Here is a 27753-nt window from a genome sequence, read left to right on the forward strand (position 1 = left end):
CCAAGGTGCTCTTGAGTAAGGCACTGAGCCCCCAACTGCTCGGGACACCTGCCCAAGGCAGTCCTCTTGCTCTTACATTCTTCTGTTTAATGCATGTGTGGGTCCTGTTTGTGCATGTGTGTGTATTTCAGGCCTGTGTATATGACAACAGAGTGAAAAAAACCCTCAATTTCTTCTCTGGAATTAATAAAGAATATTTTCCTCTTCTTCTTCTTCTAAATAGTCATAAATTAAACATTTTGAAGTCTTAATTTCCACAAATATTTTATCTTATTTAATTTATCCATCTTTTATTTTCCTCATGTCAGAATTACAAATTGCAATCGGCTTTAATCATCAAGTTTGTGTGCACACACAAGGAATTTGCTAGCAAATACATATACTACTTACCTTTATACTTAAATCAAAAATTTCCCCGAAATTTAGTTAAAAAATATTTTTGAAAAGGTCTTAAAAATCATAAAATGTGTCAGATAGCTGTAGACACTGTTTTAGATTTCATTCTGTTACATGTTTCTAACCAAAGTTATGACAATAAACATTTACAATTTTGCAAAATCGGGATTAGAAAGATTACTCAAACCCAAACACTGTCATGTTCTCCACAAGAAAACTGAGAAAAAGTCTTTCTCAGCCTTTGCGGGAGTTTGTTGTCCTTTCGCTCATATAGAGTAAACTCGGTGTTATTTTTCTAATTCTTCCATATCCACCTAAGCGATTTTACTGTGTAATATTGACAAGGATGGACACGGGGGAACTGCATAAATAAATCTCTAATCTCTATACACAGTAAACCTTGTGCATCACCTGCATCTCAGGAAGTGGACTGGCCCCCATATTGATTTTCCACAGATGTACAGAGGGATCAAGCTTTTGGGAATTTATTCAGTGTCCCTTATGTCAAAGAAGGAGGCTGGCGTTGTTTTTTTCTTTTTATCTTTAAAAAGAGTTAAAAGAGAAGGTCCAGTTTGATTGATGTTTTTGCTCTCTGTCCTGTCTACATTTTGTTTCCAGTTGCAAGAAGCCCTCTCTGTCCTGTCTGACCCTGCATCTCCACAAGTGTCCTCTGTACCAGCTGCGTACCCTCAGGATCAAAGACCCACTGTGGAGAACAAAGGAGCGTATCGCAGCAGGGAGGCCCCATCTTCTTCTTCATCATCCTCCCACACTACGTCCAGAGGAGCGGCCAGAGACCGAGAGAGAGATAGAGACAGGGACAGAGAAAGAGACAGAGAAAGAGAAAGAGACAGGGACAGGGATAGAGACAGAGACAGGAACAAAGGGAGGGACAAAGACAAAAAGAAGAAAAAACACAAGAGAAGGTCGAGATCGAGATCGAAGTCGAGGTCGGCCTCAAAGAGCAAACACTCACTTCCCAGTGCCTACAGGAGAGCCCGCAGGTCCCGGTAAGACACCTCAGCCGTGAAACATTTAGCAGGGCTGGGAATCTCTAAGTGTCCAAAAATTCAATTTAATCTTAAACTAAAGTGATGTGATTGGATTACACATGCATATTTTCTCACTGTGACTATGTCCTGTTAGAGAAATTAGTCTTAAGTCCTGACACTGCTCAGTGCAGCTTTCTAGCTGAGATCTTTATTGGCCTCTGCTGCTGGTCACTACAAACACAGCACAGATTTAATCATTTAATTTATGCTGCTTTGCTGCAGAAAGAATTTCCTGAACTAAACTGCCTTAACCGGGAAGAGACTAACACACAGTCCATATTCCCCTTGGTGTATCCAGTGTGGCGAGGTAGAATTTCACAAAGGATTAGTTAAGAAACAAAGTCATCTTTGAAATAAAAAGTCTCTGGATAGATACTTAAAGGGATAGTGCACCCAAAAATGAAAATTCAGCCATTATCTACTCACCCATATGCCGAGGGAGGCTCTGGTGAAGTTTTAGAGTCCTCGCAACACTTACGGAGATCCGAGGGTGAAGTGGAAGTGCACATCTAGTGGCTGATGGTGACCCAGATTAAAACGTCCAAGAACACATAATTGAAACCACAGAATATCTCCATACTGCACGTCCGTAGTGATCAAAGTGTCCTGAAGCCCTGACATAAAAAGTTGTTTGGAAAAACATCATTTGAACTCTGTTTTTAGCCTCATTGTAGCCTGTAGCTCTGACTGCTTCTAACTTTTTATGTCAGGGCTTCAGGACACTTGGATCACTACGGACGAGCAGTATGGAGATATTTTGTGGTTTCAATTATGTGTTCTTGGACGTTTTAATCTGGGGCGCTGTCAGCCATTAGGTGTGCAGTTGTGCTGCTACCCCCTCTCCCGTCGGATCTCCGTAAGTGTTGTGAGGACTCTAAAACTTCACCAGAGCCTCCCTCGGCATATGGGTGAGTAGATAATGGCTAAATTTTCATTTTTGGGTGCACTATCCCTTTAACTAGTTGTAGCTGCAGGTCTGTGATTGGTACAGCTGCTGTTAAAGGTACAAGGCATTTAATGTGACAGGCTGAGAACATAATGATTAATCACCCTCTGTTTTATATTCCACTTTAGCTGAATGTTAAGTGCATTGCACGCTGCACCCATATGTACAAAAAGTTAATAGAAAATAATGTGTTCTTCTGTCTCTCTATTTCCTGTTATCCTTACTTTCTCTTTTCCTACTTCTCTTCAGAGGAGAAAAGGGATGAATGTGGAATGAATTAATGAAACAAATGCATGGGTAAAAGAGGGAGAATGAAGAAGAGGAATGAAATCATTTCTGAGAGAGAACTTTTCAAGAAAGAATTAACTCAGAGAGTGCAGGGTGAGAGGAAGTGATCAAAGGTAGAGATCGAGCTGTTTTGTTTGTGCTGCTTATCCGTCAAAATGGACAGTATTGACCAGACAGCTTTGTTTAGTCACCCTGGCACAGCCTGAAATTGTCTTTAGAAAAGGGGTATAACTTCCCTCTCTAACCCCGGCTATTCCATGTCTGTAAATGGCATGCATGCTCTGCGTACTAGCTTGTGGAGAAAGTTCATCTAGTGCTGCCCTTTATGCAAAGAAATCAAAGAAGTGAATTAATCTCTTATAGTATCCATAAATATTTAATTCTGTTTTCTTTTCAGACTAGTTTAGAAAAACAGTATTTACATATTGAGAGTCCATGTGATATAGTATGTATTTAAGCAGTTTGCTGAATTATTATATGTGTTTTTCTCCCGTGGCCCAGTTGCACTGTATTTAGACTTTCTTTAACTGCCTTAATGTGAGCTGTGCCACATTTATGTCTTCAAATAATCTGCTGGAATCACTGGAAATCTTCCTCAAACCCTCACCGGCTATTCTTGGTTTCAAATCCCTTGAAAACCCATCCTGAAATCTTACTTCATTTCTTCCCTTTGCACGTAACTCTGTGGTTGTCCTATCACTCTCTTTTCTCCCTCATCTATTCGTGTTCTTCTTTCAAATGCATCAGCTCATCTACCAGGCTCTGTCTTGTGTAATTTAATGGCGTTTCTCCATCTTACACTCTCTTTGTCCTCCCGTCTGGCCAGATCCCGCTCACATTCCCCGGGGAGAAGGGACAGGCGGGGTCCCTCATCAGAGAGAAGACGAGAGGAGAGAGAGCGGGAGCGCTATCATCCCAGCAGCAGCTCCAGCCTGCCCAGGGGGCATTCGAGATCCAGGTAAGTCTAACAGCAGGTGGCATCAGTCTGTGGTGAGAGGATGAATCGTGGGACTCCATGTACAGCTGTGTTTATCACTGAAAACACTGATTATTAAAGCTGTCAAGGCAGAGACACACAGACTCTCCCAAATAAAAGGGGTCTTGATAATATTGTGTGCTATCTGCTATTCATTGAGCAGTGATTTCCATTGTGTCTTTAAGGGTAGATTTAGCGAACATACCTACAAGACACTTAATCCCCAAATGACCACAAACTGCAATGGACAGCTTGTACTTGAATGAATTGCATGAATTTAAAGTAGGGCTTTGCTGAACACATAAGAACTGCCTCCAGACAGTATTCCACGCCCTTGATATAATGTGTGATGTTACTGCCTGAATCTGAAATCTCTTCCCTTCACACTCTTGTCTCACAGGTCCCCTCCAGAAAAAAGGAGGAGCTCCCTGTCATCCTCAGGACAAATGCACACCGTGGGCTCCTCTCTCTCCCCGTATTCCTCACCCAGCAGAGTTTTGTCCCCATCAGCTAGCCCCGCCTCCAGCCTGACCCAGTCCAGGTAAGCCTCTACAAGCTTGTCAGTCAACCAGCTAAGGATTTAGATTGCTTTCCCTGGTGTGTTTTAAAGTATCTTCACTAAAGAAACTAAAGGTTGTTTAGAGGATTTGAGCTTAAAGCCGACAAGTGAGGCTACGTTTTTGTTTAAAAAAACATAACTATTACTTGTTTTGACCCTGAAATGAAGACCTATAAAACGTTGCTGAGCCCATTTTAGTTTTAACATTCTGGGGTTGCATTTTAGTCTGGATGGGCAGAAGCTGAGACGTTTGGAAATTATGACACAGACATCAACAGTTGCTTCCCACTTGGGTGTCAATTCAAAACATTATTGCTCGGTCTACGTTTGTGATTTTGTCCTTCTTGTTTGGGTACCCATTGCTATAACTTCCTGCAGCGATGGATAATGCTCCCAATGCCGCTCTAATATGTTGCTGTATTTGCCTTGTAATCTATTGAAATCTATTTTCCGCCGACCTTGACCACCTTATGTTCAAATCACTGTCTTTTTGCCATCTCTCAGAATCAGAAATACTTTTTTGATCCCCAAGTGGAAACTGTGATTCATTGCAGTCGCTCCGATGTAAAGAATAGAGTTATAAAAAGTAAGAATGAGAGTATGAAGTCGGAGTATGAAAATATAAAGCACTAAAATAAAATAGAATGTGCATTTTGCTTTAGTGTTTAACACTAGAACTTAAGATATAAAATTTTTAAAAATAAAATATGTATCATCATTGTGCTGAGGCTGTAAGTGTGAAATTTAACTACCAATAGAATAAACAAGAATAGACTAAAAGTAAACTTAAGGAATATGTACAGTTAATAATAAAGTCAAGTACTAAAAATATTGCACAGTTGAATAATTGAATAATCTGTAATATTTTCTGTAACTAAACAACCAACCGCAGAGTAGACAGTCTTCAGTAGACACTGTTTTCATTGGCATGTGCATGCTCCGTGTGCATGAGAATGGTCTCTACACTGGTGTTTTCAGGCCTGTCAGTATGGACGAAGATTATTTCTGATACAGACAACTCATGAGTGTACAGAGATCTTTCTTGTTTTATAATGTCTTTTTAAAAATGGAAAGATATTAGTGTGGATATGGCATACAAAACTGATACAATTAACACTCTTTTTGTTGTTAAATGTCTTACTTAGTCCAATAGTTTGTTATCTCCCCGTCTGTGAAGCCTCCATTTCTCATGAAACAAACAGAACACATCTAACAGTTCAGTACTTCAGCACTTTGCTATTACAGCAGCCTGTCAAAACGGTGCTGATACACCCTGTCAAAGACCTAACTGAATACGATGTCCAATTAATTTTCTCTCTTTAAAGGCTTTTGACAAACACAGTCTTTACTTAAAATGTCTTTATACTGGTATTTTTGTAATTGAGTCTAAAGAATTGATCGTTTGTTAACCCCCCTCCCCCGAACAACGATTCTTGTATCATATTGAGAAACCAAAACTAGGCACAGCATGGCTCTCAAGCTTTGGGTTCTTTTTTTCACATATTGAAGCAGCGTGTGCATGAGGCTGTAGTAAGAGCAGTACTCAGCATTTACAGAGTTCAGAAGGTGGTTTCTTTTTTATTAGCCTTTCCAAAACCAAAAGTGTAAGGAATGGATTTAGCAGAGTGTTTATCTCCTTTAACCTAAACTGCATGTTAGCATGAAGGCTAGTGCCTGAAGTTATAACCTGACCCTGACAATATGAAGGATAAAGCGTAAATCAAACCCCTGTCTTCCTTGTTGGAGTATAAGCGAAGCAGCCAAATGGTTGCTTGTAGCCATCACAGTAAAGACCATTTTAAAGTGTTCTTGTTTCAAGACGAGTGAGCTGGAAAAATTAAGTCAGCCAGAAAGGCAGAGACTGCTGTAATGCAGGCGCTGCACCGGCCTGTTGTGATGAAGTGAGCAGGAAGGCAGAGCTTTCGATTTACGGGTCCATCCACGTCCCAACCCTCACCTATGGTCATGAGCTCTGGGTAGTGACCGAAAGAATGAGATCGCAGATACAAGTGGCCGAAATGAGTTTCCTCCGTGGGGTGGCTGGGCTCAGCCTTAGAGATGGATGGAAATCTGTCACTGCCATTGTAAAGTACATAAATGCTCAACAGGAATGGAAAGCTTTTCAGGTGTAGCAACAGCAAGTAAGGGTTAAGGGGCTCAATAACCAGTCAATAAATATACCATATGTGCTGGATTTCTTAATGCACTGATTTCCCATCCAGAATTCAAGAGACATCAGAATGATCAATTATGTAGCCTTGAAATTTTCATGCATGTTTAGTGTGCCATCATTACACAGCACTATCATCCAAAAAGATGTGTCGAATGCATCTCTGACACTTGCTTTGTCAATTTAAAACTCTGGATAAAACAAAGCTTGAGCCTTGTCCATTGTGTCCAAGGATTTCTAAATCCAGTATGAACGGGAGAGACTCAAAGCGTCAAATCTTAAGAGTCAGTGAAAGGATGGCTAAGAGCCAGCGTCTTTCAGCTTCAAGGTCATAAGGCACAAAAGCACTCATGGCAACGAACACAATCTCTTCTGAGGTCTTGGGGTTGTTGGTTTGCTGTTTAAAATATCTCCAGCAAAAGAAACAATTAAAACTGAATACATTAACTTTTGAATATTAGAGGGTGAAATGTAGCGCTACATGGACTGCAGAATGAACTGGCGGCTAAATTACTCCCCACTTTCCCCTCCCTTAAACCAAGTGGATTGGGCCAAGCCATTTGCATCGTGAGGAAAGCATTCCTTTTGTATGCACCAACAAAGAAATCAGTCATGTGTTTGAACATGACAAGTGAAGAAGATTAGCTGTAATTCATTCTTTTTGAGTCGAATTCACTTTTAGCCAGAGCTCCAATTTTGTGTCTAATCCAGCAGCGTACTTTCAAGAAAGGAGCTCTGGGCATAGTGTTCCTGTACAGCGTGAAATAGTCAGCAAACACAGAAGGCAATGAGAAGGGGGCTGAAGTAGAGCTCATCATCAAATCCAGCAAAGAAAGCAGGAATGTTAAAAGGCTGATAGAGAGCAATGCAGAAATGCTGCCCTTCACATTGCATTGGGCCATATCACCGCAAGCAAATGTCAGTGTTAATTCATGCAGCTCTTAAGTGTCTTCACATATTGAAGCAATAAACTTCTCCAGAGCAGCAGTGTCAGATGTTAGATTGGAAATGCATATCAGTAAAATCGATTTGTAAGTGCTTGAATATTACTGATATGTATTGCATGAGGTGAAGGAGTCTCAGAACATTTGTAGGAAACAGGATACATTCATTTCCCCATTTAATCTATGTGGTTTAATTGTGTTCAGTGTATAAATCCGGCAGCTTTCTCTTTGTAACAGTTTATTTACAATGTCCCCTCCCCTAGGGGGTGAGGAAATCCTTTCAGAATTTTAGGGTAGATCCATGATTTGCATTTACATAATGATGTGCCATTGCATATTTAAGATTCTTAGTGTGATTAGCAGTCTTATGTTTTACATTCCTCAGTTTTAGAGTTGGTTGAGTTTGGCTGACAGTATACCAGATTGCAGACATTTCAGTGTTCAGATAACATGAGTGCTACTGTAGCTTTTACAGCTTCGCCATGTTCTACAGATACAGACGTTGAAACTGTAGTTAAAGGTGTAATGTTGCTGGCATGATGTCAGCATAACTATCGACAAATCATTTTCACTGTCTATGTTTGCTGAGAACCACACATGCGACGTGCTGAATCTCTACATGAGCTGCAGACAAGCCATGCCTAAGTCATGCTGCGCGCACAGACCGTGTGGCTGCTGTAACCTGTTAACAGGTGGTGTGGCCCCAGGTGTATGTTTCTTTCACTGACATTTTTTTAGCAAATGGTAAATGGACTGCACTTGTATAGTGCCTTTCTAGTCTTTCGACCACTCAAAGCGCTTTTATACTACATGCCCCATACACCCATTCATACACACATTCACACACTGGTGGTCGAGGCTACAATACATTGTGCCACCTGCTACTCACTAAGCATTCACATGCACTCACACACTGATGGAACAGCCATGGGAGCAATTTGGGGTTCAGTATCTTGCCCAAGGACACTTTGGACTGGAGGTGGGATCAAACCGCCGATCTTCCAATTAGTGAACGACCAGCTCTACTTCTGAGCCACAGCAGCCCACAGTACAAGGCTAGCAGGCCAAGAGAGCATCCGATAATATATACCGATACTGTGATAAAGTATCTCCCCTTCCTTACCATGCATTTCATTGGTTGTGTGTCTTGAAAACTATAGCCCATTTTATACTGCAGGGTTTTCGGCGAATGTTGGGCTGTTTTGCCGGCAAGCTGCTAACGTTTAGACACACAGAGCCAGATCAGCAAGTTGATCCGAGGTGCCCAATTTTCCACCTCGTAGGGTAGACATATTGGCGGAACCTTTTTGGTTTAAAAAGAACAAGGCGCCCTTTCGCCACGGGAGGGGCTGTTGATGACTGGTGTGAGGAGCTCTTGATGACGCCGCACGTGCGACCCATTGGCGGTGGATAAACAGGAGACAGCTGACAGCAGGAATGAGCAGCTAGTAGCAGGAGTGAAATGCAAACCTGAAAGACGCTGTTAAGATGAGCAACTGGGGAGACAAGGAATTGCACATTGCCCTCCTTGCCTTCGCAAAGGAAGAGGCCATTAACTGTCAAGTGACGGGAACAGTGAAGGACGGACCAACTTATAAGAGAGTGGCCGAAGGACTGACCAGCCGCGGCTTCCCTCCCACGTCACTGTTTACGTCACACGCTGAGCTACACGTTTTGTTACTTGCTCACGCCCCCCATTGCCCCGAAAAAGGCGCATTCTGTATGAACAAAAGTAGGCAGGCGGCATTTTGCCGCAGTCCCTGATTTGTTTTTATACTGCCAATGCTGAAAGAAGACTGACTGGGCAATTCCTATTTAAAAAGAGCTAAAGACATCTTCTAAAACAAGCTCAGTTGGAGTCTCTTGCCCTTTTACTGACCCTGGGCCAGTTCTGCTAGACCCTGGTTCATCGTTGTAATCCATATTGAAACACAAATAATCAGATGTGGCAGTATTATAAAAAAAATCATGCAATTCGTGAGTGCCGACTCTCCAAGTTATCATAAAATCATGAATATATCTCTTATAGCAATTTTAGAGTCAAATGGATTTGCAGGATTTAACTATCTAGGGTTGTGTGTCGTGACTGGAAAAAAAAAAATTAATAGCTTGAATATTTCAAAAAAGTTAATGGAGAGAATAATCTCAGTCAAGGTCAGCAGCAAATCCTTGGGAGCATTAGTTTGTAAAGATGGTGTGATAATGTTCCAAGGCCGATGTTGTGGGGGTTTAAATGTACAAACTCTGTACATCAAAGTCATGAGTTTATTGTCACTGCAGCCAAAATCGTTTGCAGTTTCAGAATATCAGCGGTGTCACCTCGAATAACAAGGCAAAGAGGTAACATACAGTATTTTCTGATAAAATAACAGAGGGACAGAGGCTCCATTAAAATGCCAACAGTAGCCACTATAGGTCTCAAAGGAGGGATTTGGAGGGATTTATTTATTTTAGGCAAGCCTGGACAGATTGGATATTTTATGCAAGGGGAAAAACCTGTGTTGAAAGCTCTGTCAATAAAATTGTTCCACACCTCTTTATTGATGTCATCTGTCAGGTCATGATGAAGTGGCTCATAACAACAGGTGTCAGACAAAAGGCTCTTGATTTCATAATGATATTGTCCAAGTGGCATAATAACAGTAGATCCATCTTTGTCAGGAGAGCAAATGACCACATATTTTGAATGCAGTTCATCTTCAGTCAAGTTCATCTTGACAGGAGTGGCAGCTTGACAAGTCTTTGCCAAATCATTTCTGGCTATAGATAATCATAGTCAAATTCAAGTTAGAGGATGGTAGAAATAAAGCAAAGTCAAGAAAACTGGATTAAGTCATAAGTTTCTGAAAAATTTGAGAGCATCCACCATTAAGCTGGAGAGAGAAAAACCAAACCTTTGTAGAGGAAGGATTCTTCATTGGCAATGGGACTTACACCTGGGATGTTAATCGCAATCTTCTTCAGTGGCATTCGGAGCATCAGAGAGCAGATAAGTCGCCTGATTCCTCATGTGCCCCGCTGCGTCTTCTTTGTAGACATTTGACACTCCGTGTACACAGGACACAGTAGGACACTGTCTTGATGCAAATCTCTTTTTTTTTTTTTTGATCCATGCCAGTCATATATAGCACCTTCAGCAAATGTTAGTTGTGGCACCATGCAACTGTGTGTTCTAGATCTCATCTATACAGATCATGTTATGCATTAAACTCTTGCATACACCGAGTGACGACTAAACTAGAAACACCTTCAGACCAAATGCAATACAATAACCCGGCCATATCTTATATAAGGAAAATTCCATTCTCCTCCAACATGAGGCTGTATCATAGTTTCAGTTTGGGCCATCGTCACTCTGGAAGGATCATGACTAAAAACAAACAATGTGAAAGAAGCTGCAATGGCATGTTTAAGGTGTTAAACAAGCATAAATTTGCAATAGCTGCCAACACCATGTACATGCATGCATCCATGCGTTGCACCTTTTGCCAGATGGCATGAGCAGTTAATCAGCTGTTGGCAGATGCCCTATCTCTCCACAAAGTTGGGCAAGTCTGTGAATCCATTTGGAAGTTATGTGTTTATAAGAAAGGCCCCTCAGATTTCTCTAAAGGGTGCGGGAATTTTTGTGGACCAACCCGCCAACTGACAGTGATATATAGAGCTGCTGGTTGCAGCTAAAAATGAAAAATGTATGTTCATCCACTATTGTCTCCCAGATATTCCTAATACAAGTTGTTAAATTTGGCAGAGCCTTTCTAAGTAACTCAATACCAATACAGTTCGATAGGATAGGATAGGATAGGATAGGATAGGATAGGATACGATACGATACGATACGATATGATATGCTTTATTGTCCCCATAGGTAAATTTGTCTTGGACTCAGGAGCTGCAAAGTATTGCTGCCTTACAATAACAGTCCAGAAGAAATGAAGCACACACCATAAAAACATAGAAACAAATACTACACATAACAGTATTGCACATCAGTAACTCATGTATTGCACATAACGCCAGCACACAACAGTATACCCTAAACAAAACAAAACAAAACAAAACACAACCCCTCATCATCAAGCAACATCATATAACAGAGTCTGGGTCGCTAGCAGATCAGCGCCACCAGAAGTTGACCCTTGGTCCTGGTCAAAAGGTGACAGTAATCTCAATGAAATCAATGCTGGTGTCAGGATAACAACCTACTCCGGAACAACAGCAAGAGTAAGGAGATGATGGTGGACTTTGGGAAACAGCACCAAAGGAACTACGCTGCCCCTTAATATTAACAGGTCCTTTTGAACAACTTCAAGTACCTTGGTGTCCACATCACCAAGGGTCTGATCTGGGCACTGCATACTTACTCAGTGGTGAGAAACGCAATGCAGAGACTGAAAGAAGGTACCGGTAACATCAGGCCAGCACTGAAAGGCTCAGAAAGAGCTTCTACCCTCAGGCCACAAGGATCCTAATTGAGGTCACTACCTACCCCTCCAAATCCCATACATATATTTATTAATACACTCTCACAGCACAATTTGAAGCAACTAACAGGATTACATTTCACTGGAATTTAACCATTTATGATTTTGTGTGACAAATAAACTGACTGATTGATTGATTGTTTGTGTAACTGGTATAAAGAAATCTTGAGCAAGCAGTGAACGTAAGTGTTTGCAAATCTTTGCTTTGTTGAAGTGTAACTTTTCATAACTGTTGTTTTCCCTCAAAATATTTTTGAATGACGACACACCATGGAAATATTTATTACTTGCACAAGAGACAAACACAAAGGCTCCTTTTTGTGCAGGGACAGCGTGCCTATGAACTAAGTAGTTTTGTAAACCACGGTTGCATGCTTTTCAAAGCATTGTTGTCAAACCACATCCACCATCACCAGTACATCAGCCAGGTGATGCTCTTTGTCAGGATGAGAGTGCCCTTACTTTTTTGATCCATTTGAATGTTGCTGGTCATATGAAGGAATTTTCTGTCTTTTCAGAGAACAGTTATTGAAGCAGCCACAGAATTATTCCATGAGATTGGTTTGTTTTTCAAGGTTTTGTCATAAAAAAAAATTTAAAAAAAAACACCATAATAATTCCAAATTATGTTCTCACAGGGGTGTAATACCCAAGATTGAGTGACATACACAGAGACACACGCTTCAAATTGTCCCAGTTTTTCAGTGGACTGAAGCGAGAACTCCCTAACATCAGCAGCATCCTGCTTCTTATCACCTGTTGTGTTCAATCAGCTTGATGCACAAGATGTTTTCTATTTTAAAAATCTCTTGATGAATTATGAAATGTTAGACAGCAGAGAGATTAAAAGCTTTGGACAGAGCCGTGAAGTTGAATTTAAGGCCTGCGATTTTGGCCCGTTTTCTGTTTGTCTGCAAGAATATATATTTGTCTGAGTTTGACATTGTTGATGAGGTTGTTTTGACCCTGGTGGATATTTTAGATTTTACAGGTCACAGGCCATTCCTCTTTCACCTCTCTGTCTTTTCCCTTTGCTCTTTCTTCTACAGCTCTTATTGTCCGTCCAACTTTGAACATTTCACAGGATATGAATATTGTATAGGCTCTTCTGTTAACATGATTGGTTTTCTCTTCTCTTTTTCTTTGTCTCTCCCCCTCTCTTCTCTCTGCAGGGGTGGTTCTCTGGAGAAAGACAAGGCAGTGTCCTCATCCATAGTATCCTCTGTTCAGTCCAAAATAACTCAGGTATTGTTCTTTGCTTTTATCCCAAATATATCCTCCACTGCACTTTACAGCCCACCGGATACACATACTGAGTGTTGTTTTGTGTTTCCATCATGCAAAGAGGACACAGAAATGGCTGCGTTACTGAAATTCATTTTTTATATTCTGCTTTATCTACTGTTAGTTTGCACAACAAATTGATGCATTGTATTTTGTCAAGCTGAATTTGTTTGAACCTTGAAGAACTCTGTGTCTTACCTTTAGTTTTAGAATGGGTGTTGCAGGATATATTTCTTACTTGCATTTTGTGGCTTGTAGCTACAGTATCTATTAGGGCTGCAGCTAACGATTATTTTCATTGTCGCCTAATCTGTCGATTATTTCTTCGATTAGTTGACTAATCATTTTATCGAAAAATGTGTTAAAATGTTGACAAATGTCAGTCAGTCTCTCCCAAACCCCAAAATGTTGTCATCTAATGTCTTGTTTCGTACTCACGCATAAGGGTTTTAGTTCACCGACATGGGAGAGTGTGTAAAGCTGCCAATATTTGAACATAAGAAGCTGCAATAAGAGTATTTTGGGGTACTTTTATAGTACTTTTTTTTTTTTTTTATGAAAAATGACTCAAAGCGATTAGTTGACTACTAAAATAGTAGTTTTATATATATTTTTATAGTCAATAAGTCAGCCATTAGTCGACTAATCGTTGCAGCCCTAGTATCTATTAGCTAATCTGTGACCTGACGTCATCCTCTACCACACAGGCGTTAGCAACTGAAGGGTTTCTGTGTGTGTGTCTGTTAGTCCCTCTTATTGATTATGTTTACATGCTTACTTATACTCCACTATTATTCCGAATAGAACAGTATTCCAAATTTGATGCAGGTCATGTGAATAGCATATTCAGTTTGGTTATTCTGAATTAGGCCTCATACGGATTGTAGCATATTCTGATTGATGCGGGATTTATATTTTTACGTCGAATCGACGCTGTACCTACGGCGTAGGCTCTGCGTCTCTGTAGAGCCTACACTAAACCCTACACCAGCCTGATGTGCACCTCCCCAGAAACGTAACTACACATTGCTGTGATGCAGACTTCTATCTATTTATGTAGGCTGAAACCATTTCCCTAAACAAAGCTTTCATTTACTTGCATTTTACAGATAAGAAACAATAAATTGTGAAGACAGTAAAGCCTCCACAAAGTAATGTTTTAAGTCTTGTGTGTGTGATTTATCCTTCAGGGATTTATACTTTGGGATTTATCCTTCATATGAGTAGAGGAAATCGCCGCTCATTGCTAGGCTAATTATACAATGTAAAATGCCATAGGTATGTGCTAATAACGTTAGCATGTTATATTTATTTGGAAAACGTGTTTAGTATAAGACAGTTGTTTTGTCAGTGAACCTTGTGAGTTGTAATGGAGCCGAATTTTGAGACGTTACCTTTGTTAAATGTTGCTGTTGTCCCTGGATTCATATGAGTAGAGGAAAAGTCTGCTAGCTGCTAGGCTAATTTATACAACATAAAATGCCATAGCCTTGTGCTAACAGCCTTAGCATGTTGTATTTGTGGGGAAAATGTGTCCAGCAAAAGACAAATGCTTTCTGTGAATACTGCGAGTTATAGTGAAGCCGATTTGTGTACTTGTGTTTGAAATTGTCTCTATTAAGCCATGTTTAATGTGTGTTTAATGTGTGTTTTGAATCAACTAAACTTTACAGCACTTCACAGAGACCTCTGCCGCTGACTGATGTTTTGGAGGTGTAACTGCAGAGTGACACAGACACAGCATCACAGAAGTATAAATGCTACAGCCATGTGCATAGGCAACAGCATAGGTTGTTCATAGAGCTGACACACAAGTGTAAATCCTGCTTAAGACGTGTGATATGTCTGTATTTCACAGGTTTTGATAGCATTCTTTGGACATGCATACAGCACATCTTGAATGGGCGTCTCAGTTGTAGCCCTTTGTCTGTTTACAGTCAGCTCTGTGCATAATTATGGATGCATTGTACACGAACAAACTGGCCAACAGTTTGCAAGGCTGGAGTAGAGATGCATGCCCAAAAGGAAAGCCCACATGACTGGTTGGAAAGAGAAATGCGCTTTCTTTGATATTTGATAGTAATTTCAAACATGTCCAAAAAGCGTGAACATACAAACAAACAGACAAGAAGAAAGTAATGATGAAAAGCATAAGGTCAAAGCAATTGTCAATGTATAGTTACTTTGATTTACACAAAGAGAAAAGAACATGCACCTGCTTTGAAACATAAAAAGACTTGGATTTCCACAGATTTTTTTTTTTATATGCACAGTTATCACAACGCTGACCTTTTCAAGAGCATTGTCAAAGGAATGAAAGAGGAAGGCTGTGTTCGCTAGGTCCAACAAGTCCACCACTGGTGGAAAACTGTCAAGCACAGCTGAGATAGTGCATAATTCAAGTAATGCATTGCTGCATGTAAACAGCAATATTAGTGGAAGGTTCGTTTTTATTAGCCATGTAAACAGCTTAGTAGGATTGTTGTCTTTTTTTTAGAGTAAGGGCAAAAACTGGAATATTTGTGCATGTAAACATGGTTTTTGAGTGGTTGAGCTTGTGTCTTCACGTCCACCTGTTTATTTACATTATAACTGTTGGTGCACATTGTGGGTGTGTATAGTTAGATCCTGTATTCAGTGCCAATATGAGAAAACACATTACACCAGCAGTAAAATATCCTTTGCAAATTGGAGCTTTTTGTTGACCTTTTAAAACAGCAGGTGTCAACTCAAGGTCCAAGGTTATTGCTTGTTTTGGGGCTATTGACTGTATCACACAGCAGAGTTTGCTCAGTTCCACAAAACTGTAGGGGCTCAACATTTCCATGGGTCTGTGTACCTTTTGGACTGTACCATGTTGACTTAAAAGTTTAACTCTTGACCTTGACAGCAGTTGATAATCAGGACTGTGTAATTCAGTCAAAACCAACATTGAGTTTTGTTAGTTGACGGTATTTTAGGCTATAGTTTCCAGTGTTGTTCCTGGTATTTTATCTACCTCTACAGAGTAACATGGCCATCATGACCCATATACATCATCTTCTTACAGTGACAAATGTTTGCATGCTACAACTGTAACAACTCATCCTGGCTAAAATTGCACTTCCACCCCCTTCACTCCTTCTGGGAGCATAGCCAAGAATCTGGAAAGATAGAGGCTGAATATTGGTTGATGTCAGTTGAGCGGCAGGTGAATGTGGAGACCTCGGTGAACTTGCCCCTGACAAAAGTCGTCTCTTTGGATGCTGGATTTCACCTCTCTGCTGAGGAAGGAGGCAGAGCTAATGTGCTCTGTTCCAGCACTTGTAAATTCAGACAGAAAGGGGAGTTTGCACTTCTACGCGCTGAGGTTGAGTTCAAAAGGTTTCTCCTACCAAAATTAGTATGTATGAATCAGTCGACCTCACCTCTTCATAGAAGCCAAAAGTTTCAGTGTTTTCTAAGGTGGTTTTTGCCTCCTTGGCTGGAAACTGTCTGCAAGATGACTGTTTTTTTCCAGTCTAATCCATTATTCCATATAACAACAAAAATCAAATGATATATGACAATGTGAAAGGGGTTATGTCAGGTTCACACTACACGTCACTATTTCAGATTAGGCGATTATGAAGTTATGAAATCGTGCCGTGACTTGGCCGACAGACATGACAGACTACACGTTGGTCCAAGACCAGTCATCGCTGGTCATCTTTCACAACATGTGTGATGTCATCGGGTTATTCTTGTAAGTCTTGCGCCAGACGAAATGTTATTATAGTAACATAAAAAGCGCCACAAGATGGCAGGAGCTACATTTTAAGTACCACATGCAACTGTGCAAGTCACTGAATTGTCCACAACAAGTTCCTGCAAATTTTCACAATAAAAGCTTTTTAGAAAATGAAGGGATTCTCTCAACCAGTATTATAAGGGGCTTTTAATTTTAAATGGATACAGGAAGTGTTGAGTTTGAAATAATGGCAAGATGAATTAAGTTTATCAAGGAAAACAGGTGCGGATTAAAAATAAAAATACAGAGGGAATGATAAATAACGTCCCGTTTATAACGTGGTCTGTTTCAAATGAAGCTGGTAGCCTCTGCAGCTGTGGTCAGTAAAAGCCCTGCTGCTACTTTTTTTATTTCATTCCTTTATATCCTCCATTATGAAGAAATAACAGTCTTTGCTAGCTTGATGCTAATGGCAGAACTCACCCAGTTGCTTAAGTGCCTCTGCTGTTTCACACCATCATTTTTCCCTTTTTACTCTTGTGGTAACGTCCCTAGAGGAAATATCAAAAAGGCTGGGGTGTTGACGTACAGTTGTCTATGGCAGCAGAGATCTTTGTGTTCCTATTGATCAAAGTGATGACTGTGACGGGAGCAGTCAAATATGCTAGACTTTATGTTGGGTGGCGTGAGGCGTCCCAGACGTGGTGTCAGTTGTCGACTACTATGACACACTACATGAGATGAAACAATGGATTATCGCATATGACACTAACTGTCGTTCCCAACCCCAGCATAACCCGTACTGGTGAGCCTTCAGAGAATTACCACCTGACTCTGCAGCTCCCCTTGATATTACTGAGGTTTACTGTGTATTGGAGTTCATTGTAAATCTGTCCAACTGCAACAGTTCATTCATATAGCATTGTTTTCATGCTCAGCAACGAACTGACACAGTTAGTGACCAGCTGGTAAAGATAGTGAAGCATTTCCCGTGGATTTGTAGACACCAAAAAGCAGAGCTAGAAGAAAGTGAATATTGGACTTTCATTCGCAAGATGGCTAGAGACATGCCTCCAAATGAATGTTAATGTTCCCTTATAACAACTTTTTGGTTTAAAATGTGTTCACAACTAGTTTTCACTGCCCCCAAGTGGCCAAAAAATCAGTTATTGCAAGTTTTACAAACACAAAAGTGCGATTAACTTGATGACTACCACTACCACTGTTGTCAACAGCTCACAGAAGCCACTGTCTCCCGTTGAGTGTTAAAGACAGCTTAGACACTTCCATCCATAAAATTACAGCAATCACACTCCAAGCTCTGCATGTGGCCACTTCCTCACAGTTGTCTCTACCAACTGTCAGAATGATAATGCTTTGTGCATTGTACTTGCCACATCAGCGTCCTGCTGGAGTCACCTCCCTACTGCACTTGCATTTAACAGTAGCTCAGTGTAACACTTTAATTATTCATTATTTCTGCTGCAGTCAGACTGTTATTGAGGTGGCACGGACTTTAAACATGGCCGCCATACTGTCATTTTCTACACAGGACACTGCGTGTAGTGATGTCACATAATTTGGTCTATATTGTAAATTTAATGCAATGAGTGGGTTGTTTGTGACACATAAAATGTCGCTGCCATGGGCTGTGTGTGTGTTTTTTTGTCTCACTTGGGTGTTACAGCACGCAATAAAAGGAGCATTTGTCTGAATAAGTGGTACACACACATTACTCACAATGTAACCTCACACACGCCTCGCCAATAAATTCTGACATTCTCCCCATTGCACTCTCTTTAAAATTACAGTGTCCAATTTATGGCTGTTTATCATGCTGCTTTCAGAAATGCACCTTAATCTAATGCGCGCACACACACCAGCTCTGGAAGAAAAATAGCTATATTGTGGGATTGGCATAAAGGTTTAAGCTGATTAGATGACATGAAGGGAAGAACGGTGTATCACCTCATAGGACGTTTGTCTCACTGCCCTCTCTTAAATGAGCAAAGAGGCTCCAGAGTGCTCTCAACACACACCAATTTTCACCTCAGTTAAAATTAAGATTAAAATCTCACCATTTTCTCTTTAATTTGCTGGTTTTTGTTTTGTTTTGTTTTTTTTATTTTCATCTGGCTCGCTTTTCTCTGCCAGCACTTAAGTGCAATAATGCAATATACCATTCATTTGCTTAATTTTGACTGCTGCAGGAACATGGAAAAACATCCCTCAAGACAAAGTTCAAAATCAATTACCTTGATTTGTCTAAAGCCAAGATGAAAAACATTTCTGGAAATGTCTCATGACTTAAATCATATGTACTTCTTTTCATTTCTAGCACCACCTTTGATTAATAATCCTTTAATTCCATGTCTGCTTGTCCCTGCTTTGCGTGAAGCGATGCAATATATTGATTTACTGATTCTCACGCAACCACTGTGCAACTACATGTTTTAAGCATGAAGAGTAGGGCCTAGTGTGCAGGTGTAGCCTTTGAATGTAAAGTGTAGCCTCAGTAATACTCTGTAACTTTATTATTTAGCACTGGGAGCATAAAATATGTGTAGGTGTAAGAGTAGTTTTACCTACAAGCAAACCAGTGTTGCACTGAATGTAGCGAGGCCACAGTCAAGGCCAGAATCTGAGAAGCACTGGGACTCGAGCTAATGGAGGTCAATAGAGTGTGAATGGAGAAGCAACGCTGACTATTTTGTGAACACTTGTGCAACTTCAGAATTTGGAACATTTTCTCTCCTCTGGCCACGGGCCTGTGTGTGTGTGTGTGTGCATGTGTGTAGGAGAGAGTGACAGAGCGTGTTTCAGAGTGTCCGGTGTTTACAGATTCACCACAGATATACAAAACCACGCGTTTCAAATCTCTTGATACTCCAACTAAAAACATTCCTTCTCTCGCATAACTAAAAAGAACGTCTTCTCTTATCTTCATCTCGACATACCAACATAAGTGAGCCCATGAAAACATGCTGTTCGCTGCTGTTGCAACATGCACAGATTCACAACCACTAACTACTTATACCCCATCTGTGATGTTTTACAAACACATATTGAATAATTCAGCACATCCTCATCTGCCTAATGGTCTCCTCTTCCCCGAGGGTGCCTGGTTGCTATTCGCCTCAGCCCGTCTCTCATTTTCCTCCTGTTTGTCTTTGTTCCTCTGTCTTCTGTCCCCTCTCCTTCTCTGCTTTACATTTGTTGTGCTTTGCTCTGTTTGATGAATGCGTCATGCACTTTGAGAAAAGCTTTTAAACCTGCGCTGTATCTTTTTTTAACATTGTTGTACTTATAGTTCAGATCTGTAGCAGTGTACATGTTTTGTTTTGCTTTTTGAAAGATAAGATAAGAGAAAGGCTAAGTCCAGTCTAAGTTGTCTTCAAGCTTGATAAGAGATGAAGAGAAAAGTTGTGGAGAACTTCTCCCAGGCAGGTGTGTGTACGTGCAGTGAAGAGAGAGCTCAAGCTGTTGCATAGCTCCCTTGAGGTATTTTAACAGTACATTGTAGTGTTGTTGTTTAACCTTGCAGTGTGGGTATGTTTGCAATCAGAAGCAAGTCTGTGAAATGTCTCCTTATGTGCTCGATGCAACTTGTTTCCAATAGGATTTTAAAATACCTCTTATGCCTGGTTCACATTACATAACTTTAGCCCAGATTTTCTGCTTGCCAGCTGTTTTTGAAGGTCCCCAACAAAAGCCCAGGATCAGAAACAAATCGACGTTGGCACGGTGCTCGCCAATTGGCGTTCAAGCACTATGTGTTAACTGTTCAAGGATGTGAGCCGAGAATCACAGAGGCGCCAAGATATTGAGTATGCAAAATATCTGGACCTTTCATGGATGTGAATGTGTTAATGCCTCCGCACTGGCAATAGCAATAGCTGGCTCCTTGTGAAAATTCATTCAAATCTGGCACAAATGTCACCCTGGACTCAACAATGAACTGATGAGAGTTTGGTGGTTAAAGGACAAGGTCACTGTGACCTTGCATCCATTTCATTCATGTGAACATGTTATCTCCAGAACTTCCTGAGGAAATGTCTTTGCATTTGGCAGAATTATCCAATTACATTTTGGTGGTCATAGGTCAAAGGTCAAGGTCACTGTGACCTTGTCTTTTTCACTCTTGTGAACACACTTTCTTTCAGACACTATGAAAGAATTTCTTTGAATTTGGCACAAACATTCACTTGGAGTCATCAATGAACTGATTAGATCTTGATGGTTAAAGGTCAAGGTCACTGTGACCCTGCATTCATGTCTTCCCTCTGAATGTGCTACCCCAGAAATGTCCTGAGGGAATTTCTTAAAATTTGGCAAAAACATCCACTTTGATTTAACAATGAACTGATTCAGTTTTGCTAGTCACAGGTCAAAGGTCAAGGACACTGTGACCTTGTCTGTCTTTTTCTTGTGAACACAATATCTCAAGTACACCATAAGGGAATTTCTTTGAATTTGGCATAAATGTCCCCCTGGGCTCAACAATAAACTGATTAGATTTTGGTGGTCAAAGGACAGGGTTACTGTGACCTTGTCTGTATCGTTCTTGTGAAAGTTTTATTCCGAAATCGTCCTTTTGTGATTTCTTCAAATTTGTAACAAACCTTCACTTGAACCGTAGAAAAATAAACTGATTGGAATTTGGTGGTCAAAGGTCAAGGTCAGTGTGACCACACAAAATATGTTTTGGGCCAAACTCAAGAATCCTTATACAAATTGTGACAAAACTTCACATAAATGTCTAATAGGATATAATGATGGAAGTGATTACTTTTTTTATCCAAAAGGTCAAAGGTTTACATCACTGTGACATTATATTCTGCTTAAAACACTTTTCTGTCCATTACTCAATGCCAGAAGGGGAGACATTTGGTCAAATACTGAATCAATGACACTAATCTTAGGTGCCATCCTTGAAACTGTGCTGGTTGTATTGATCTTCTGTGCTGCCGGGGGGAAGATGTGTGTGAAGTATCTATGTTGTCACAGACATGGATGTAAACTGTGAGAGAAACATGATTGGATTGCAGAGGCATATAGCCGTGGGGCAGTATTTCTAGGTTGTTGTTTTTTTGTTCTTTCTACGATGGTAAAAGCATTACCCACACTACTCTTACCCTGATATTCTTACCCAAACTGTAACCAATCTTACTCCTCTGTCCTAAACCCAACCCAGTCCAACCAACGAATCCAACAAGTACTAGCCACTCAGAGGGAGAATAGGGTGGGTCATGTCTGCGTTATCCTAGGACAAATAGATTTGGCCTGTTTGACTTAGGTGAACTACAGCTGAGACATGAGTAGAGCACAGAGACAAGCCTCGCTGCAGCAGTTTCCAATTTGTGTGTGTTTAAGATGGAAAGAAACAAAGTGACAGATAGAGGGAAGATAAGGTGGAAGGTAGACTATTGCATGCAGTTTTTCTTTAAGTTGATAGCTTAATAACTTACTTGGAACGCTGCCTTGTTACTTTTCTGAAGTTGATTTTTTTTCTCCATATTCCAGATTTAAATATTCCACAGCTGATGTACTGTGTTGCGATAACAGATCAGTGCGGAGTATGTTGTTTCTCCATCAGGCTGAGCAGTCAGCAATCGGTTTGTATTATTAAACAGTTTTCAAATGCAAGCTTGTATTTGTGTTTTATAAAATGTTGGATGAATATTTAGGTTGACATCCTATGCATTGTTTATTGGAATCCTTAGTTGTAAGTGGGCTTCATGCTTTTTCAGTATTATGTAACTATACTCGGCTATCCCGTGTGTGACAGCTGTAACGTAACTTGTGATGATCTATTAATGTTATACAGTTCCTGCTGCACTTTGTTTGCTAAGACAAGAATTACGCTATAGTTTGAACAACTTTCCACTCAGTTGTTAATAATTTGGGGCATTGTTTGTTTGTCACATTCAGTGAGCACTTCCTCATGTGTGTGTGCGTGTGTGTTTGTGAGTGTGATAGAGTTGGATACACCAGGGTTTAGGGAGAAACAGCCTTTTGAGTGATTTGATATGACAGCTCCTTCCCTCTGTGATTACAGCTGTTAATTTGTCTCATCTGTCAGGAGAGCTCAAGGGTGGATATTTGTCCATGCGTGTATGAATCACTCTTGGGATGCAAATTAACACTTCCTATTCAGCAACGCATGCGTTTGCCCCCTAGTCAGCAAAATTTACATTTCTACCTGAAGAGGGGAGGAATGGAATTTGGCATTGTGGCAGCTCTCTACTTGCTTCAATCTACTTTATATATCTCAGTTTAGCCCCATGCTCATTTCTGGCAACTGCAGCTTTCTGCAAATTGTTTTTTTCCTATCATTGTCTTGTTTACATAATACATTTACTTTTGGCCACTGAGCAGGTCAGCCACTGAAATTAAGGATTAGGTGACTGTTGATATAACGGCTTGGGGAGGACGTAATATGCTTACAGGGTATTATTCTGTACTTAAAATGTGTTACTGACTGCTCAAGGGCAGAAAGCGTACTCCAAATCAAGCCTTATTATGCAACAATATATCAAGGGGCTGCAGACTGGGGGGGGGGGGTTCATTCCCAATGGGAACAGCATTATTAGAAGAGGTGGAAGTCCCAAATTTCATCACAATCCAATATATCGATTCTTCAGACAAGAATACGATATTTGCTGACATCACAAAGTCAGCCACAATACAATTTTGATTCAATTCAAGTCAGGGGCCTGCATTTAATACTAGAGGATATTAGTAAACATTCTCAGTGTCTTTTTCTTGGCTTCTTTCCATTGTCTGCCTGGTGTTAGACTCATGGACCCTTGTTTATTCCTATAGAAGTTGCTCAGTGGTGCATGACTATCTGGTCTCACTCCAAAGTCATGGGAAATCCAGCACTTGGGCAGTGACTTACGACGTCAGATACTGACGAAAAAAGCCGTCCTTTAACCTCGGCATGATACGCGGCCAGTCGCTATTATAGTGACAGCCCTCTGCGGCATCAGGGGGAATTGAGATAGGACAAGAACAACAGTTAAGGTGGCGAAAGTCAGAGTAGGGCGGGTGGGGCTGGTGCCAGATGGGTCCAACAAATACTGACTTTCACCTGGGAAAGCGGTGTTTGCGTCCTAAGATTATAATGCCAAACCCTGTTGTTTTTTTCCTAAACCTAACCACGTGTTGTTGTTGCCTAAATGCAGCCACATGCGGTCATTGTTGGAAGGAAGAAAAAAAGCTTTTTGTACTGATGCAGTGCTTTTATTTTGAGAGTGACCATGTGTAAACAGTTAATGTCCTGTGAAAACGGAAGTGTGTTTTTAAAGAGGACAATGCATGTAACCCGTATAACTTGACATGGCGTCCCAGAACGTCAACAACCAACGCACCCTGGTTACCTTTCATGCCATGTCTGTCCATTACCAAATGTCGATATGAAGCCAAGAAAGTTCAATCGCTGCATATAAAATTACTCAGATGATCGGCACTGTTTCCACACTGTGTGGCCCATAGAGCAGGCACACTAGAGAGACTGAGCTGGCTACTTCCGGGTTTAGCGCTTCACTAACTTGAATCGGGATTCAATCGTGTGGCTCTTCTAGAGTTACAAATGAAATCCATCAAATCCTGATAGTAAAAAGGTCATTTTGGGGGGGGGATTGTGATGCTCAAAAAATGTATCAGCTGATTTACAGATGTATATTTCACCATGTAAGTCTATGGGAAAAAGTCCTTTTAGGTACAGGACGTCCTGTGATGTAATTACACTGCATGGCCACTATGAAAAATTAGTTTCAAAGCCTGGCACACCTTCTGGGGGTCTGGTTAGGCAGCTAGCACCGTTTGATTAGGAGGGAGGTGAGCTGGGATGGAAACGCCGACACATGCATGCTAATCAAATTTAAAATAAGGACATATCCTCCTGAGACCTTGTGTCCTCATATGAGGACATCACATTTTGGGTTTACTTGACCTTATACTTCATTCTACTTGAATTAGACCCGTTGTCCTCGTTCATGGACACTTTTTTGTGCCATCTAGTGGTAGTAAGAGCACAATACACTAATCCATGTAAAAACAAGATGGAAGCCATCTCTGCCAAGTCAGTCTGCAGCTGACGCAAAAGTGGACAAGGTCCAAACCTGATCACATTTTATGGCTGAAACTAGTAGTTTGATATGACAACAAATTTGACCAATTTTAGCAACAGCAACAAGCTAAGATGCTGTTAATAAGGAAGTACTCGTTTGAAGGCATTGGGACTTTATTATTGTCTAGTTTGAAGATATTGGAACTCTATCGTTGTCCTATTGGTGGGCATTGGGACTTAATTATTGTTCACAATGTTTAGTTTTTTATACTTATCGGGTCCTACCGATCCCAAATAGCTAGGAGAAATTAAAAATGCACACCAAACTAAAGTTCGGGTCTCAGGAGGATATAAAGATGACATTATGTATCTCTGTTTACACTTGGCATCAGTGATATTGGATAGTTAGATTGGATTACTGAATCAATATATTGCTCCAGACTGATGTATTATTATACCCATAATTAGCAATAAGCAGCTCCTTCACATAACAATAATAATAATAATAATAACAACATGAATGTTTCTTTCACAGTTACTTCAAAATAAGATAATTTCCTTGCTGCTTTTCCCCTCAATGTTCCATTTTGGTCCCCAGCTCAGTTGTTGATTCAAGATCAATTGGATTTTTTCATAGCAGTTCTTTATTGGAGAGGGATCAGTAGATGTGTTTAAGTCGAAGCAAAACAGAGAGCAGAGAAATATATTGGCGATAACTTGATCATCAGATGGTGCAGGATTTAGAGTTGTTGCTGGCTTCAACAACACACAGTCTGATATAAATATACCTTTAGGCTCTCATCCTATTGGTGGTTGCTGTAACACCCCATGCAGTGGTATTATTATACACACAGGTGTACAACAACTCTGCAGTCCCACTCAGATTTCAAGTTCATTCTCAGTTATCCAGTGACACCGAAAATATACGTGTAGATGTTCTTGAAAAAAACAAAATCCAAGGCAACTCTTCTCTGGTGCAAAAGTTAAAAGGCCTTTATTAAATGGCTAGTTCATGATGAACATTAAAATCACCAACATGTTTCGGCCATGCTCACTGGCCTTCATCAGGGCATATAGCTGCAGGGTTCACAGGTGGCCTAAATGAGGCCCTACTCAGACCATATGTGTGTAGATGTGTAGTACATGAAATTAATCTCTCTCTTTCTCATTTTGGCTTTTCTCTGTTTTCAGGATCTGATGGCCAAAGTGCGAGCCATGCTTGCCACCTCCAAGACCTTCCAACCTCCTAATTCCTAAAAACGGCATGTCCAGTCAGCAGTCGGCATCCTCTGATTTCCTGGAGATGTAATTGGCCTGGATCTGTTTCATCCACCTGTGTCCATACTTGATTTATTATTTCATCTTGATTTGAGTGTCGGCAGATTCAGTTTGGCTACGTTATGTCTTCTGCAGTATTGTGAGAGTGATGTAAAGGCACTCATTAAGCTGAAATATTCGGTTTCACACCTGACCTGAGAAAACAGCTCATCTGCGCGGGGATCATGTCAGCGGCGGACATGTTTTGGTGCAAATGTGGAAGTAAATCCATATGTTAATTTGCATCCTGTTTAAAAACATTCTACTTTTCTCCCACGTGGTGAGTCATTCTTTGCAGCATTACGTAAAGCTGCTGGAGGTCTGTATTCTCTCCTTCTATGAAGGGTCGTGTTGTTTTGATAAATTCAATTCTCTCCTCCCTCATCTACTATTTTCTGCTGTTGTTTTCCCTCTTATGTCCGCCCCCAGCTGTCTTCTCCCTTCAGCACCTCACACGTCTGCTTGAGAAGCCCTTTTAATTTTCTACCGTGTCCCTCAGCTCTAGTGCGTGGCCTTCTACTTCTGTTTCTGGTTTGTACTGTAATGGAATTTAATGCAAAACAACTTTCTAATCCGAACTGTCAATAAAGTTTCAATTATGATTTACTTGTGTGCCGTACTGCTTTCCTTTTTTACCTGTGGATTATTGTACAAAAACAAAAGTTGATAGATAAGTAAAATAGTTGAAACTAGAGCAAAAGACTCCCCCTCCCTCCTCGTCTTCACTGTCCTTCATTTGGGACATGCTGTTAAGATAGAAGAAGTGATGTTTGCTGGACCCAAACCTTCACCTCCATTGACTGTACTGAGTTTAATGTCACAACAGCATTGCTGATAACCCCGATAAACATAACTGTTGATCGGCTGATACCCTTCACGTGTCTGCTGCTGCCACTGAGATGGTGCTTAAACCCATTTCTGTACCCTGGCAGTTAATCCTGGGCACAGAAATTGTACTTGACTGGTTCATGCTCTCAAGGGACTAAATGAAGAGAGAGATATCACTTTCATGGTCGTGTAGAGTCTGAAAAATAATCAATGAAAAGACAGTAAAACATGGGTGATCTCATCTCTCTATATTGTCATTTATAGTTTTGTTACAACAGGTAAACAGTAATGTGGCAACATTAAGTCAGTCCATCCAGTGAGCTCAGTGGTTTTGACACCACAGCCTAATGCCAAGGAGCCCTTAGACTGTATAAAAAATTGGATGTAGCTGCCATGATGTCATCCATTGATTTGTGGACCCCAGTCTTGAAGCCTTGAGTTTGGCATTTTGACCATCACCAGCTTGGATTTTTGGAGCCAAAAGTGACCATATTTGGACAAGAGGTTGGAGATAATCCAGCTGCTCGCTTGGTTAGCACAGTGCATTTGGTCAACTGTGATAATGTGTAAGCTAATTTTTGCCAGCTAAAAAAAGACATAAAACCATTGAAACAAAGGTACTTGCGTGAAAACATCTGACTCATTAGACGGTCTTTTAGTACAACCCTGACTTTTTTATGGGACAAAAGCATTACAGTTAACTTTCATGAAGTGAAAATACAATAA

General features: G+C 40.6%; 1 protein-coding gene across 2 annotated transcripts in view; it reads left to right on the forward strand.

Moving 5' to 3' along the window:
• Window positions 1-26805, forward strand: part of sfswap (splicing factor SWAP) — an 82215-nt gene extending 55410 nt beyond the window's left edge. For both annotated transcript variants that reach the window (XM_033646908.2, XM_033646909.2), the window contains exons 15-19: window positions 1015-1406; window positions 3509-3640; window positions 4059-4199; window positions 12988-13060; window positions 26074-26805. In XM_033646908.2, coding sequence (XP_033502799.2) covers window positions 1015-1406; window positions 3509-3640; window positions 4059-4199; window positions 12988-13060; window positions 26074-26139 — 804 coding nt within the window. In that variant the 3' untranslated portion in view covers window positions 26140-26805. The remainder of the gene's footprint in view (window positions 1-1014; window positions 1407-3508; window positions 3641-4058; window positions 4200-12987; window positions 13061-26073) is intronic.
• Window positions 26806-27753: the final 948 nt, after the last annotated feature.

Source organism: Epinephelus lanceolatus, chromosome 19, assembly GCF_041903045.1.
Source record: "Epinephelus lanceolatus isolate andai-2023 chromosome 19, ASM4190304v1, whole genome shotgun sequence".
NCBI lineage: Eukaryota > Metazoa > Chordata > Actinopteri > Perciformes > Serranidae > Epinephelus > Epinephelus lanceolatus.